Raw genomic sequence first — 16266 nt, 5'->3', positions numbered from 1 at the left:
TTGCATAATGCTCTGTTCCATTCTGACGCCTACCGAAGCCATTTCGGCTGCTGCATGATGTAATATCCTAATTTAGCTTGTTAAAAAAACAAAAACAAAAAAAACGTGTTTTTTACCTTAGTTTATGTTTATTGTACGAATTTTATTTAAATTCAAACCGCAGAAAATTTTCGAAGTACCCATTTAGATACCAATTTCCAACGATATTCTTGTGTTTGTGGAGTTGTCTGGTCTGATAGCGTACTGCAAGGTCGATGAACTATGACTGAGTTCAAAGTTTAATTTAGTCACCTGACTAAAGAATGGATGAGAAACGCGCATCCGAAGCGGCACAAGAGAATTTGGACAAACTTTCCAAAACAATTGTCCTGGTAGGGTTTGGAGGTTATGATAAACTCCAGACATGGCAAAAGTCGGTGCCAGTGCCAGAAGAGGGCGAAATACTAGTTGAAGTTAAAGCATGTGGACTGAATTTCGCGGAAATTTCAGCGCGACAGGGACTTTATTTTCCTCGTCCAACATTGCCAGCAGTGCTCGGCTATGAATGCTCGGGGGTAGTTGTGAAGCTGGGCCTTGGTGTTACGGGTCCAAAGGTAAGACACTAGCATTATTTTTTTCTCAAAAAAAAACAAAAAAACCAACAAAAAAAACCAAAAAAAAAACCGCTAGAATGAATTGTCAGAAGTCCCAATTGTATATGACCATTTTTCAAATAATTATTCAATTGGAAAATATATACACACTTTTACATTATACAGTTAATCATTAGAAATACAGAGCAATTTTTTTATTTTATTTTTTATTTTAGGATGATTTTGTTGTAAATTTTGTTGTTGGTTTTCTTCATTAAGCGTGTGTTCAGAAATATTAATTTCCCTGTAACACTTTTTTTTTTTTAAAGGGTTTCCCCTCTCTCCTAAATCTACTGCCACACCCCTTACTACATTAATTTATTTTTCTAGGTTGGTGCACGTGTTATTTGCATGAGCAAATCTGGATTGTGGTCTGAATATGTTACATTACCAGTTGATCAGTGTTTTGAATTTCCTGATGAGATGAGTTTCGAAGAAGCCGCTGCAATACCTGTCAATTATCTGACAGCTTATTTTATGCTTTTTGATTTAGCCAATTTACGACCCAATAGAAGTGTGCTTATTCACATGGCAGCAGGTAAAATGTGTCTTATGCACGACCATGAAAGGTTATGCATCCTGGAAAGTTCAAGGTGTATTATTTCTAAACTTGCAACAATTTAATTGAAATATGATGTATTGTACAGCATGAATTTAATTAAATTTTATATATTTTATTTTATTTTTACTATAAATTTGTATTATTTCATTATTTTTTATATTACTACATGTATTACATACATTTTAGTTTGTATTACTTTAACTATCCCACATACCTTGTGAGATTTCGAGATTAACAAAACTTGTAAAAAAAATGCCAGCAAATAAATAATAAAATCAAATAAAATAAAGTAAAATATAAAAATAAATATTTAAAAAAATGAAAGCTGAAAAATAAAACTGGAAATGGGATCTTATTTTAATCAGATTGCAATTCCAACAGAACTGCCTGCATTTTTGGGAACAATAATTGAGATATTCTTATTGATAGTAAAATTGCACCCCGAAAATACCAGGATGTTCACCTTTTTAGAGGTCATGCATAAAGGCTATTGTCTAACCTTGCACATAATGTGCAGGATAAATTTTTCTTGTTTATTTCCGATACGGAATGTTGTCGTTATAGACACTGGCAAATTTTGCAGCAATTTTTTTATTTTGGTTTTGAATGTGAAGAGGACGTAGGTTTGATTCATGTACAGTTCACATACATTACATATTATACAATTGACATTTTTGAACTTCAATTAAAAGTCATGCACATGCTGAGGTAATGTAACAATATTTGTGCGTCAAAATAGGAATCATGGTAAAATTTTCTAAGAAAATCAAGGTTATACAACCAGAGCTACAGGGCAATAAATATAAATAAAAATATCATGGGGATAGTTTGAGACTTTGATATATTTTTTACACATTTATCATGTTTTAAACTAGTTTTGGTGGGGTTTGAGCCCAACATGTGGATTTCAAAACAGAGAATTCCTAAAAATATATTGTTACCGGTACATTGTCCCAAATTGCTATATATAAACGTTTGCATAAATTATAGTTATTTTAATAGGAGTATGAATGGTAAATCAATTGTACAGGAATAATACACAAATCATATGCGAATCGTACATGAATCAAATCACACACTGTCTTCACACATTTCTGGGAATAATTTCTTTCTCACACTTATTTTTAAATAAAAAACTTGATGATAAAATATTGTTCAATAATTTACGAGTGTCAGTATAATAATAATAATATATGACAATGTATCCTTGGTTAATAAATATATTGTATTTCTTTACTCTAAGGTGGTGTAGGTTTTGCCGCTGCACAGATATGCCAGACAGTTCCAAATGTAACTACATTCGGTACTTCGTCAGAGCATAAACATGATGCCATCAAAGCAAATGGAATCACACATCCGATAGACTATAGAACAAAAGACTACAAACAAGAAGTACTCAGAATAGCCCCAAAAGGTCAGCATCTTGCTAAGTCATAATTTTCAGAAAATATCAAAAAATTAGTATTTTGTATTTCGGCTGTGCTGAATTGCCCAATGAGCATTCTAGAATTTATGCGGTTATCTTTGACTGTGACAAATTGACCTCAAATGAATTCATGCATACCAATATTCAGTACAGCAATTTGATTGGCTGAAACTTTTGCAATTTGCGACAGCCATGTGACAAATCTGTTTAATCATGGTTATTTGATGGTTACAAATAACACATTAATTATTCGCTGGATTTTAATTTCGCTATTTTCGCCAATACGTAAATACGCTACATTAAATTCACATGAACTTGTAAAATAACAATAAAGCTTGTTGTTTTCCTGCCAAGTTTATGAACTTAAAACCCTGTGAAATCGCTCAAAGCATTAATAAATAATGTAATTAAATGCCAGTGAAAATGAATAGTTGTAAAGTAAGCATGGAGGTTGATTCATATGCCGAGTACCAAGACATACTGCATAAAGGAAAATATTTACTGGTGTAATGATTTGAGGCTATGACATTTTAGTTTAGTTATTTGCATAATGATATTGATACATTGTATGGAACATCTCTTGAGTATTTAGACTCAGTTCCAGGCCAGCAGTTGAGCAATAAATAAATAAATAAATTTAATTTTAGTTAATTTGAGAACTCTCCCAATTTCGTAGTAGTAAACATTTACCAGAGAAGCAGTTAGTTGCAGTGGCTTTCGTAAAATTTTGCCATTTTTTGAGAGCAAGACTGCAACAATACTCGTTTTCACCCCACAAATATTGTTGGATTTTCCCCCATCTTAGCGTCCACTGTTCCCTGACATAATGTACCGTAACCATGTTATTTGTAATATTGCAAAAATTGATATTAATAACAAATAATGGTTTACAGTGCCAGCAGATGATAATGTACGATAGGTATTGTCTTTTAGGAAACATGACAGATTTGACAAATTCTTAAGATCTATACAATGCCGGTAGCTACATGTATATATAACTTTTCTCTTGAGCAATTGATTTCAAGATAACATCACAGTAACCATAGTAACCAAATCAGATTCCTAGAATATGACCATGCATTTATTATTTCTTTATTTTTATATCCAATGTACAATTGTAGGTGTGGATATCGTGTTGGATCCATTGGGAGGCAAAGACACAAAGAAGGGATACGAATTGTTAAAGCCAATGGGTAAAATAATTGTTTTTGGTAAGTATACTGCTCATTTTTTGTCACCATGGTAACTGAAGTTAAGGTTCATGCATTGTGTGCAATATTATTTGTTCAATTCATCCTGTAGAGAAAAAAAGTTTTGGAATTAACTGAATTCTACAGTGAATTTCATAAAGGCATAAATATTTCAAATGATGGTGGAAACAGCCTGACCTGTTAACTGATTCTTGGCAATAAATCAACCAACGGTATGACTGAAGGAAACCTGCAAAGGCTCATGGGTAATGAGCATTATTTATTTAGCATTTTTTGGATTTAATGAATTGTGAGAGTCTTCAAAGGTAAAATATTTCATAAATTTTTATAAAAAAAATTCATGCTTCCATGAAATTCTCTGTATACATCCTAAATCTTATTGAATTTTTTTTTATTTTGTACTGAATAAGTTATTGAAAAGAGATCTTTTGTATCCTCCACCCCTAATCCTAATCCTAACCCTACCCTAAAGTGCTTCACAATTAAATTGTACCATATATGTCCTTCCTAAGGACACTTACAGTTATCCGGAGGGGGCATAGGTGTAACCAAATACAAACTGGATGTGGGCAATATAGTTAGGGGTGGGGGGGGGGGTGCACAAAAGGAACTCGTTTCTTCAATTATAAACACCAAGGGTGTGTCAGCATCTTCCAATTAAATATGAAATAAGAATAACAGGAGGGGTTATTTACATAATACTCAATAGCACACTGTATTAAATAATTAACAACTAATATTGACATGCCTTTGCATGTTGTCTGTTGTCCTAACAGTCTGCACTATGCAGGGGTGAATTGCTTTCTCCATATTGACATGGTTCTGTATTGACTTTGAGCAAGTGTTTTTCAAGATTTTAAAATCGTTTAGGAACAATACGTTTCCTGGGAAACCAATACCTAAAATGTCTATAGAAATGAATTGTGTGTTTGTGTGCAAGTGTTTTCTTGTACTGTGTATATATTTGCTTATGTCACTGAAGTGCGTTGACCCGGCAGTTTACTCATAAAGAGGAATATTATGTAATTATTAACTTATAAACTCAGTCATGTTGTTTTGAATCGTCAAACTAATGATAACAAAATCTACAGTTGAACAGTATCAGAAAACTCAAATGTTTACTCTGTTTGACAAAGGAACAATGATGACAGCACCAACTACAAAAAACTACAAACTGTGGAAAATTGATTGATGAGGAATATTTCTTATCAGATGTTGTTTAACAAAAATATTTATTCTGGTCCTGCAATCTTCAATAAAATGGTGTCATGACGGCCATTTTTTGTTTTTTATTTTCATAATATTTACAAATGCAGCGACCAGAAACAAATATATTTTCCTGGCCAATATATTTATCTGCAATTATTACTTTAGGTGCTATCAGCGAATGTGTCAATGAGATCTACCAGCAACTACTATCACAATGCTACACTAGCTACAGTCAAACAAAAAGTGACTACCAAATGGCTATTTATCAAGCACGTGTACAGCTTGAAAAAACTGATGACGTAGCAACATAAAGACGCTCATGAATATGCAAATAGTTGTGTCAATAAATATTGTCTAATATAAACATTAGACTCCCATTTATCAGTTGTGAAAACAATAATTTCTCAAATTAAGGGGAAAATTTTTCAACTGATATTTGAAGATGAAGAAAGCTTTTTTGATTTGATTAAATTGAAAATGCCAGTGTAGAGATTAGTGTAAAAGATGCATGTAATCATTTCCCGTCATTTTGTCTTTTATAGACAGGTTTATTTGAACAAACCAAAATGATGGTCACTTGTTATATAAGTCTAATTAATTAGTGAATATCCATTTGAGAAAAAGAAATATAAAGCAGAAAATATGATTGTAAATATATTTTAAATTTTGAAAACAACTGATCCAATGCATGCACTTCTGGAAAATCGTTAATGAATTAAAAGTTTCTAAAACTAGTACTGTAAAATCTGTATTAGAAGCCGCATCCCTAATAGAAGCCGCATTCATTCTTTTTGAACAATTGAGAGCCAAAAATTTAATAGAAGCCGCATTTCTGTTGCTTTGTACCATTTTAATAGAAGCCGCCGCTTATAATACAGATTTTACAGTAATACGCAACATAAACCAATGCAAACTAAAGTTGAACTAAATAAATAAAGATGAAGATAATGATTTCCACAGTAGTTTAGTCTCAAAAATCAATGATCTGGAATCCATTAAATGAGAAAAATAGCAAAATTGCAATTAAACAAATTAAGAATAAAAAAGCATCAGATTATGATGGATTCTGCTCAGAAATGATTAAGTAAATTTATGATTTTCTAAAAATCCACTAAAAAACTATTCTAATTTTGAACTTACCCAGACACATGTATATTTATCATTTCTCACATTTTTATAAAAGGTGTCAGATCAGATCAGAGGAATAATAGTTTCTAGTTATGTTGGAAAAGTTTTTTTAGTATAAATAATAGACTTAGTCACTTTATTGGAACCAATAATGTTTTACATAATAGCCTGGCAGGTTTTCATTAAGATCATCATACTGCAGACCAATTTTTTTATTTGGAAAACTATTGTCACCAAATACAAGTTGAATGATAAACTGTATTTATTGACTTTCAAAAAGCATTTCATACAGTTTAAAGAAATGGCCTCTTCTACAAATTACTGAATAGTGGCCATCAATGGGAAAATATATTGAATTATCAATAAACATGAAAATACCTTTCTTTTGTGCTATAAATAATAATTTAGAGTAGTGTGAATAGGAGTTGATGATTAAGTATAAATAACAACTTTCAAAACCAGCATGACAGTATATCACAAAATGTACTACTATGAGGTTATTATGAGGATACTGCAAAGTATGCACGAAGACAGTACAGTGGGAGTATCAACTGACATGCACTGTCTGAGTGCATACTGGTACTTTGCAGTATTTTCGTAATAACCTTATTATTATACATCTTTTTCTCCCAGGAATACATCATGGAAATGCCGATATCTAAAACGTTTAGATTTAGTGAACTTCTTCGTGTGATTTTAGTAAAAACCCTGGGGGCAGCCATGTTTGTTTTTTATTATTAGAGGATGCTTGCGCACATAATCGTTCCATTTTTGGTACATGTATTAGCGTTTCCTAATATGGCAGGATGAAAATACCCAGTGCAATACTGCAAAATTAAGGTTACAGTTATAGATGTATATTAGTAATCTTTATTTTAGTTCAGAATTAAAATTTACATTAATTTCAAATGATATTTTTAGCAGGTTAAAAATACACTGGAATATCAATTAACAAAATACAAGACATCATAGTGTACCTAAAAAGCAAGATTGTTGGGACGTGGGGTATATTTTTTGGTTGAATTTCATAAATTTCATTAAGAAAAACATAGCCTAATATACATATACGGTACCGGGTACTAACTTGTGTTTTACTATTACAAAACAGTGGAAATAGCTTCTGTTGCAGTTTATTTTGGGCTTAGACAACATTACCGGTACCATAATTTGACTGGCCTATTTTTGTCGTTACCGGTACATGTCAGGAATACCAACAACTTAAAAACAGGAAATGAATAAAATATTATTTCCCTTAATGCCTTCTACTCCACACAAATCATTTTTTTTAAATACTTGCACATATTTCAAACAATCATTAAAACCAAGCAACATTAGAGTTATACAATGGAATGGAAATGTAATGTGTATTAGTCATCACCATTTGTATTGATAGTCTTAACTTTTCACCACCTGTTCCCTATTTTCATCACAAATTAACAAAATATTTATATTTATAATCTGCATTTCCTCTCAGGGGATTGGGATAATATTAGCTAAACTTTTTTGATTAAAAAATGAAAATTGACTCAAGTTTTGTCTGTTCGCTCCAAAATTAGTAGTCATTTTCAGAATTTGAGAATTTGAAATATAGTTACTAACGTCTAGTGTGTTGTTGGAGTACTTTGACTCTATATCTGGGTGACCATCGGCAAGACATCCAATATGCCATGTGAACTTTACATCAAAGGTGTGAAAAAGTTTTTACGTTTAAATAAATTGAAAATACTTAAATAAATTAAAAATATTTATTACAAAATTAAAATACAGGAATACAGATATAATGTTTTATCTACAATGTAGCTTACTGTAAAATACTTTATTTTCGCTTGGAATTAATTTTAAAATCAGTGAAAATACCAAAAAACTCTTTTCAGCAAAAATTAATTCCAGCTAAAATAAAGTATTTTACAGTATTTTAAGATATATTTAATATATTTTGTTGATAGTATAGTAGCATATCCACTTCTGCAATGACAGAGTTGACTGACTATGGTCAGTACATGTATTTTAATGATTGATTTAATAATTACATACCGTACTGCACGTATACCTCAGTACGCGTAATAACTTAACACTGATAGGTGGATCACTCGTTCCTCATTATTGAAATGTTGTGTTGCCATCACTCTGTCAGTATCGTGTGCGGCTTTGACATCAGACAATAAAATGTCAGTAATCGAGGTCAATGTACGAACGTTCAAACTAGAGTGCATGACTCAGCCATGACCAATGTTTCCTCAAACATGTATGAAAATTTTAAACAATAAACCCTCCATGATTTTTCCATGGTAAAAAATCAGTTATTTTCATCTAAAAAAATACCTATCCCTGTGTTTTTGCATGCTGTCTGCTTTCGTTTCTCTCAAGATACCACTGCGTGTAAAATTTATCAAAATTTCAGGGTATTACCGGTATAATTGAAACAAAAAAAAGACTCCTCAATGCTCATTATTGCATGACAACAGGGCTCGGGCAGAGATGTTTGTCCAAAAAATGAGCGTGACTGTGTCTTAAACATTATTGCACATATTGATCCCCGTCCTTGCCCCGTTATCACGCAATAATGAGTTGTCATCGTTTTTAATCTCTTAATTGTGTAATGCAGACTTTTCTGTTAATGTGTAACATATCAAGTTTTTTTTATATATTACATGTTTTTTTTGTCCCATGGGAACGGAAATATACAGATTTTAGACACTTAGCCTTTTAGATGCCATATTACGGTATTTACTGCCAACATTTAGTGCAATATCGCAAACATTTTTATGCATGAAATGAAAGATGGTGTATAGAAGTTAGCTTGTACGTCTAGTGCCACTGTCGTCATGCATATTATGCAACATGCTCATAGTGGAGAACGAATCCAATAGATAAACACTATAGGTCATAAAAATACAGTTTAATGAAAAGCATCCTTGGTTGTTTCAAAGTGACTTAACTAGCTGCAAATTTAGAAAAAACAATATAGTATGAGCTACCATGCTAAAATTATTTCGGCGTATTACTGCAAAATACTTTATTTTCGCTTGGAACTTATTTTCGCCTAACGGATGATTCAGTGAAAATAAAATACAGTGAATATGCCCTATTTCCCTTAATTTACATTCAACTTATCACAAATCAGTGAAAAAGTAAAAGTAAATCCAGCCAAAATAAAGTATTTTACATTCTATGAGTCAAGTTACTTAGCTTATATAATATTCGGTACATAATTTCTACACATGAATCGCAAATAATGGTCAACCTTGCTAAAGATCTTCTTTGCAGCAAAATCTGTCTTAAAATATAACTCGCCTCACAAATCTGAATTTCTTATACAGGCAAAGCTTAAAGGGTGGTGGTCGTCGCGCAGAGCGTGTTCAAATTTCATGTAAATAAACAATGTATTTTACAAGCATTGTAAACGTCGTTATGAGTCCCATATCGAACAGGACGCGGCACGACGACTGCCGCCTTTTGAATACATTTCCTTTATGTGTTTATTTGGAAGACATGGATGTACATGTACATTTTTGTAATTTATATTTCATATCATCTATGTCTTGAAAAAAATCTCTTAAGAATTTATTGAAAAGTCATGCAGGTTTATTTTATGATGTGACATTAAGATACAGATAATTAATTGTAAATAAAAGTGCACCTTGAAATTTCGGTCCAGAAATAAAACTTTTTTACTAGATAAAAATGACACATTGGTTATACCTATACTCCAATTTTTAATGATGTGTTTCTAATTTTGTTCAAGTTATTATTGCCAACTCATCAATAAGTAGCTTTCTTTCAGGTGGGGCAAACTTTGTTATCGGTGAACATCGCAAAATTTGGAACTTGGCAAAAAATTGGTTCCAAATGCCATCATTCCATGGTATGACCTTGATAAAAGCCAACAAATCCGTCTGTGGATTTCATCTTGGAATGTTACAGGAGGAAAAAGATCTGATCAAAGAAGGAATTACAGCTCTTTTAGAGATGTTTAGAGCGGGAAAAATCAAACCAAAAATTGATTCAGTGTTTCCATTTGAGAAGGTGGGTTCATTTACAATTATAATTGTACTATTTGTAATAAACATAAAGTTAAATCTGAAATAAACTGTTCAATCACACTGTGGCATAAACTGTCCATACACAGCCTAAATATCCCACATTGCACGAACTGACCATATGACTTCATTACAATATCTTTATTATATGCTACAATATAATACAAACTGCATAAGACTTCATTAAGCCACATAATACAAACTATCTATATATCAAACTACATAACACAAGCAGCCATATGGCTTCATTTCCCCACATTGTACAAACTATCTTTATATCAAACTACATAACACAAGCAGCCATATGGCTTCATTTCCCCACATTGTACAAACTATCTTTATATCAAACTACATAACACAAGCAGCCATATGGCTTCATTTCCCCACATTGTACAAACTATCTTTATATCAAACTACATAACACAAGCAGCCATATGGCTTCATTTCCCCACATAGTACAAACTATCTTTATATCAAACTACATAACACAAGCAGCCATATGGCTTCATTTCCCCACATAGTACAAACTATCTTTATATCAAACTACATAACACAAGCAGCCATATGGCTTCATTTCCCCACATAGTACAAACTATCTTTATATCAAACTACATAACACAAGCAGCCATATGGCTTCATTTCCCCACATTGTACAAACTATCTTTATATCAAACTACATAACACAAGCAGCCATATGGCTTCATTTCCCCACATTGTACAAACTATCTTTATATCAAACTACATAACACAAGCAGCCATATGGCTTCATTTCCCCACATTGTACAAACTATCTTTATATCAAACTACATAACACAAGCAGCCATATGGCTTCATTTCCCCACATAGTACAAACTATCTTTATATCAAACTACATAACACAAGCAGCCATATGGCTTCATTTCCCCACATTGTACAAACTATCTTTATATCAAACTACATAACACAAGCAGCCATATGGCTTCATTTCCCCACATAGTACAAACTATCTTTATATCAAACTACATAACACAAGCAGCCATATGGCTTCATTTCCCCACATTGTACAAACTATCTTTATATCAAACTACATAACACAAGCAGCCATATGGCTTCATTTCCCCACATTGTACAAACTATCTTTATATCAAACTACATAACACAAGCAGCCATATGGCTTCATTTCCCCACATTGTACAAACTATCTTTATATCAAACTACATAACACAAGCAGCCATATGGCTTCATTTCCCCACATTGTACAAACTATCTTTATATCAAACTACATAACACAAGCAGCCATATGGCTTCATTTCCCCACATTGTACAAACTATCTTTATATCAAACTACATAACACAAGCAGCCATATGGCTTCATTTCCCCACATTGTACAAACTATCTTTATATCAAACTACATAACACAAGCAGCCATATGGCTTCATTTCCCCACATTGTACAAACTATCTTTATATCAAACTACATAACACAAGCAGCCATATGGCTTCATTTCCCCACATTGTACAAACTATCTTTATATCAAACTACATAACACAAGCAGCCATATGGCTTCATTTCCCCACATTGTACAAACTATCTTTATATCAAACTACATAACACAAGCAGCCATATGGCTTCATTTCCCCACATTGTACAAACTATCTTTATATCAAACTACATAACACAAGCAGCCATATGGCTTCATTTCCCCACATTGTACAAACTATCTTTATATCAAACTACATAACACAAGCAGCCATATGGCTTCATTTCCCCACATTGTACAAACTATCTTTATATCAAACTACATAACACAAGCAGCCATATGGCTTCATTTCCCCACATTGTACAAACTATCTTTATATCAAACTACATAACACAAGCAGCCATATGGCTTCATTTCCCCACATAGTACAAACTATCTTTATATCAAACTACATAACACAAGCAGCCATATGGCTTCATTTCCCCACATTGTACAAACTATCTTTATATCAAACTACATAACACAAGCAGCCATATGGCTTCATTTCCCCACATTGTACAAACTATCTTTATATCAAACTACATAACACAAGCAGCCATATGGCTTCATTTCCCCACATTGTACAAACTATCTTTATATCAAACTACATAACACAAGCAGCCATATGGCTTCATTTCCCCACATTGTACAAACTATCTTTATATCAAACTACATAACACAAGCAGCCATATGGCTTCATTTCCCCACATTGTACAAACTATCTTTATATCAAACTACATAACACAAGCAGCCATATGGCTTCATTTCCCCACATTGTACAAACTATCTTTATATCAAACTACATAACACAAGCAGCCATATGGCTTCATTTCCCCACATTGTACAAACTATCTTTATATCAAACTACATAACACAAGCAGCCATATGGCTTCATTTCCCCACATAGTACAAACTATCTTTATATCAAACTACATAACACAAGCAGCCATATGGCTTCATTTCCCCACATAGTACAAACTATCTTTATATCAAACTACATAACACAAGCAGCCATATGGCTTCATTTCCCCACATTGTACAAACTATCTTTATATCAAACTACATAACACAAGCAGCCATATGGCTTCATTTCCCCACATTGTACAAACTATCTTTATATCAAACTACATAACACAAGCAGCCATATGGCTTCATTTTCCCACATTGTAAAATTGTTCATATACAAAATACCTCCATCACACGACACAAACTGTCCATACTGCGTTATTATGCCACATTATAAAAACTGTCCAACCACACTGTTTAGTTATATTGCATTCTATGAATCAAATTGTTATGCATTTTTTTCATTGTCACAGATCGGTGATGCTATGCAGAGAATGCACGAACGGCAGAATATAGGAAAGATTATTCTTGTACCCAACCTGAGAGAGTAGCCAAAGCAGGCTACACATGAAATGATATTTCACACACAATGTAGCAAGCTAGTTTAATACGAATGACATGCTTTATATATTGTTGTTTATAAAATTTCTTGTAATTTATCCTTTTCACCACCAGAATCACCCAAATTTCTCTGTACTTTTTTTCTAATATTCTGCAATATTTCTGGAAATGAATCCTTATTTTGGAGCCAGCAGACAAAATTTGAGTCAATTTTCAGTTTTTACTCAAAAAAATTGGCTATTTTTGTCCCAATTTTCTGAAAGAAAGTGCAGACTATATATAAACTGGACTATTTTGTGAATTTGTGATGAAAAGAGGAAACTGATGGTGGAAATGTTAAAAATCATATTCATTATTTATTTTTCCAGGCGTACATTAATAAAAACAACATACACTAGCTAAAGTAAAGTACATTGTACACCAGAGTACATCTAACTAATTTCTAATGGATAATTTATTCAAAATGTCAGCTCATAATTTTGAGTGGTTCTGTAAATTTTTGGACAAAAAACACTTTGGACTTAAAATTGTCTAAATGTGAATTTTGCTGTGAATCAGTTAAAGTAAACTACTGGGTAATGTAAATTGTATGGGGGTGTTGTCACCTGCACATGTGTCAGATGGCCATAGTGTGTCTGTGTTTAAAACAAAGGTCTACCCATGAGCCTTTGCGTTTTTAGCGCGAGTTGTTATCGTCGCTTGGGACTCAATTCTCAATACGCAGGTGACAACCCCTTGGCTTTATTTACGACCACTCTCAATTGGTGTAACAAAGAAATGTTATATTACACCGAATACATTGTAAAAATTAGGTTACAAAGTGTTCAATTTATCTAACTTTCTTAAATTAACAAATCTTTGGGAAAATGACAGAGGAAAGTTTTTACTGTGCTGTATATTACATTGTCATTTGTTTATAAATGTCTGATAACAAATTTAGCTCGCCAGTCATGACCAACTTGTGATGTACATGTATATTTAATAGCAACGAACAACATCATTATTTATCTTTGACTGGAACATCCGGTTCTTGTTAACCAGTTAATTCGCACACACACACATACGCTCAAAATGTAAGCAAGTGCAATGCCCCATTTGAAGAACACAACTCATGAACATAAAAATTCATGTATCAAGCATCTTTCAAAATTATATATAATGTAATATTTATTCACAACTGTGTACGTAATTAAGAATTCTATTCCAGTTTTCACTGACAATTCCAAATTCATTTAAAGGGTTTCCTATTTGCAAATTGGATGAGGGCTGGAAGAATTGGGTTAAAACAATTTGATGGGTGAAGAGAAGAAATGTTCATGAAAACTGTATAGTGTAAAAGAATTGCAAAGAACATGTATTAAAAAATTGTCACTAAGCATATAAAAATAACTGAAAATGTTTGTAAAATCTTCCAGCTCTTTAAATTTCAAATAGAGATATTCTTATTGAAATTTAATTTAAAGAATGATCTATTACAAACCTGATATTTAGTGATTAACATAATTTCTACTTTTTATTTATGTAAATAAAAGTATTGGTCAATTCAAGATGTACCTTTGTTGACGAATAGATATGCATTGTCTTGTGAAATATAAAACCACACAGGAACTGCATACTGTTGAATATAGGATACATAGCAATGTACACAACACATGGTTTGGTTTACGTGAAATTCGAACACCTGCTGTGTGACGATCACCACCCTAACTAGTAAAAATTTAGGAATTTAAAAGCACCGAACATTCATGATATTTTGTATCAAAGACAAAGTATTTGAAGTTATTTCCTTGCAAACAATGACATTGTGATTTCAACATTAGTTGTGCCATACTTTTATGCCCATTTTATAAATTGAAAGTCGATTCAAATTTCAAAAACTAGTTTGGTTATCCAAATTTAGCACAGAATAAAAATATTCCAATCCATAGCCATTTTGGTTAACTTCATATGATGACATTTTGTGGGCTGACTGGGTACATTCGTTGTCTTGAATAATATTTAAAAAATGTAGGTTTTGAGAATGAATTATGCTTTTCATAATGTTTTTAGACATTATTTCTGTAGTTGAGTACACAAGAAACACCGTCTATTGCCAGGTAGGAATTTATCACGGGATAAAGCTCAAAATGAATATTACAATAAAATGTACACAAAAATATGAAACTATTAGCTTACTGTACGGTATTATTTAACGGAAATATCTTCATTTAATATTAATACAATATCTGTAAAACTTATTTTGCAAGAAGTTTTTGAAAACGAAAGTCTAACATAATTGTATTAGTGGGCTATGAGGGCGACCTATAATTAAGGACTTCAAAATGGCGATCTAGGCCAGTTTTCTTCAATGACCTGACTGATTAGCCGAATGGTGATTTCTGCGCAGGCCGGTGTAAACGAATATTCAGGGTAGCTCCAGTAGTTGTGTTGATAGTTATTGCATGTTCTCGCGTCATTTTTATGCTTCTGTTAAAAGTGCGCGCAACTCGTCGCAAATAATCTAAATTTGCATACTAGTAGTTGAAAATCAAGAGAGCATCTGTCAGCCGAATAAAAAAATCGTCACGATGAAGAGGAAATCTGATAGCAAAAACTATTCTGTCCAGCTGAGTGTAGAAAACAAATATTCCAGAATGTAATTGGAGAGTTCTTTTTTTTTACCTAGGCTACGTATGGTTCCACATAAAATTTCATGACCGTATTTTGTATATTACAGCGCCCTCAATTGTTGCAGATCTCGCGCCACTATTATGAAAACCCCATATTTATTGCACCCTCCCGGGAGAAAACTAGAGACATTATCACCTAAATTAGTTTATTAACCCTACCTAAATATATTATATAGTTTATTGAAACGAGTAAAATTTATAGAAATTTTATTGGTACATAACAAAGACAATAAAAAAAATCCAGGACACTGGCCAATCAACAAAATTTCAATATTTTATTGAAGTCAAATACTTGTAGTGTAATAATCACACTCACAGGCACGTCATCTTGTATTCTCAGCTTGAACACAGGATATTCAAGCTACTTGCTAAGGCCCATCTTAAATTTTAAATGTATAGCCCGTTTCAATGTAAAGTTCATCTTGAGGTAGAAACGGCTATGTTATCAGTTCTTCAATTTTTAAGAATGTAATCTCACCACGA

General features: G+C 32.5%; 1 protein-coding gene across 1 annotated transcript; it reads left to right on the top strand.

Moving 5' to 3' along the window:
• The first annotated feature begins 221 nt into the window (after window positions 1-221).
• LOC100373379 (NADPH-dependent quinone oxidoreductase VAT1-like) lies at window positions 222-14661 on the top strand. Its single transcript, XM_085501349.1, has 6 exons — window positions 222-593; window positions 963-1170; window positions 2438-2608; window positions 3742-3831; window positions 9953-10194; window positions 13027-14661. Exons 1-6 carry the CDS (start codon window positions 303-305, stop codon window positions 13102-13104), a joined length of 1080 nt encoding a protein of 359 aa, XP_085357475.1. The 5' UTR covers window positions 222-302; the 3' UTR covers window positions 13105-14661.
• Window positions 14662-16266: the final 1605 nt, after the last annotated feature.

This window comes from Saccoglossus kowalevskii, chromosome 7, assembly GCF_978046115.1.
Source record: "Saccoglossus kowalevskii chromosome 7, keSacKowa6.1, whole genome shotgun sequence".
Lineage (NCBI taxonomy): Eukaryota > Metazoa > Hemichordata > Enteropneusta > Harrimaniidae > Saccoglossus > Saccoglossus kowalevskii.
The sequence above is the reverse complement of the archived record's forward strand: the minus strand, read 5'-3'. Positions and strand labels throughout refer to the sequence as shown.

What these genes read in the sequence shown, in the direction of transcription:
- LOC100373379 (XM_085501349.1), top strand. Translation starts at nt 303, where the DNA reads ATGGATGAGAAACGCGCATCCGAAGCGGCACAAGAGAATTTGGACAAA. An exon ending in GGGTAAAATAATTGTTTTTG is followed by an intron (nt 3,832 to 9,952) that starts GTAAGTATACTG and finishes GCTTTCTTTCAG; the next exon opens with GTGGGGCAAACTTTGTTATC. An exon ending in CAGTGTTTCCATTTGAGAAG is followed by an intron (nt 10,195 to 13,026) that starts GTGGGTTCATTT and finishes TCATTGTCACAG; the next exon opens with ATCGGTGATGCTATGCAGAG.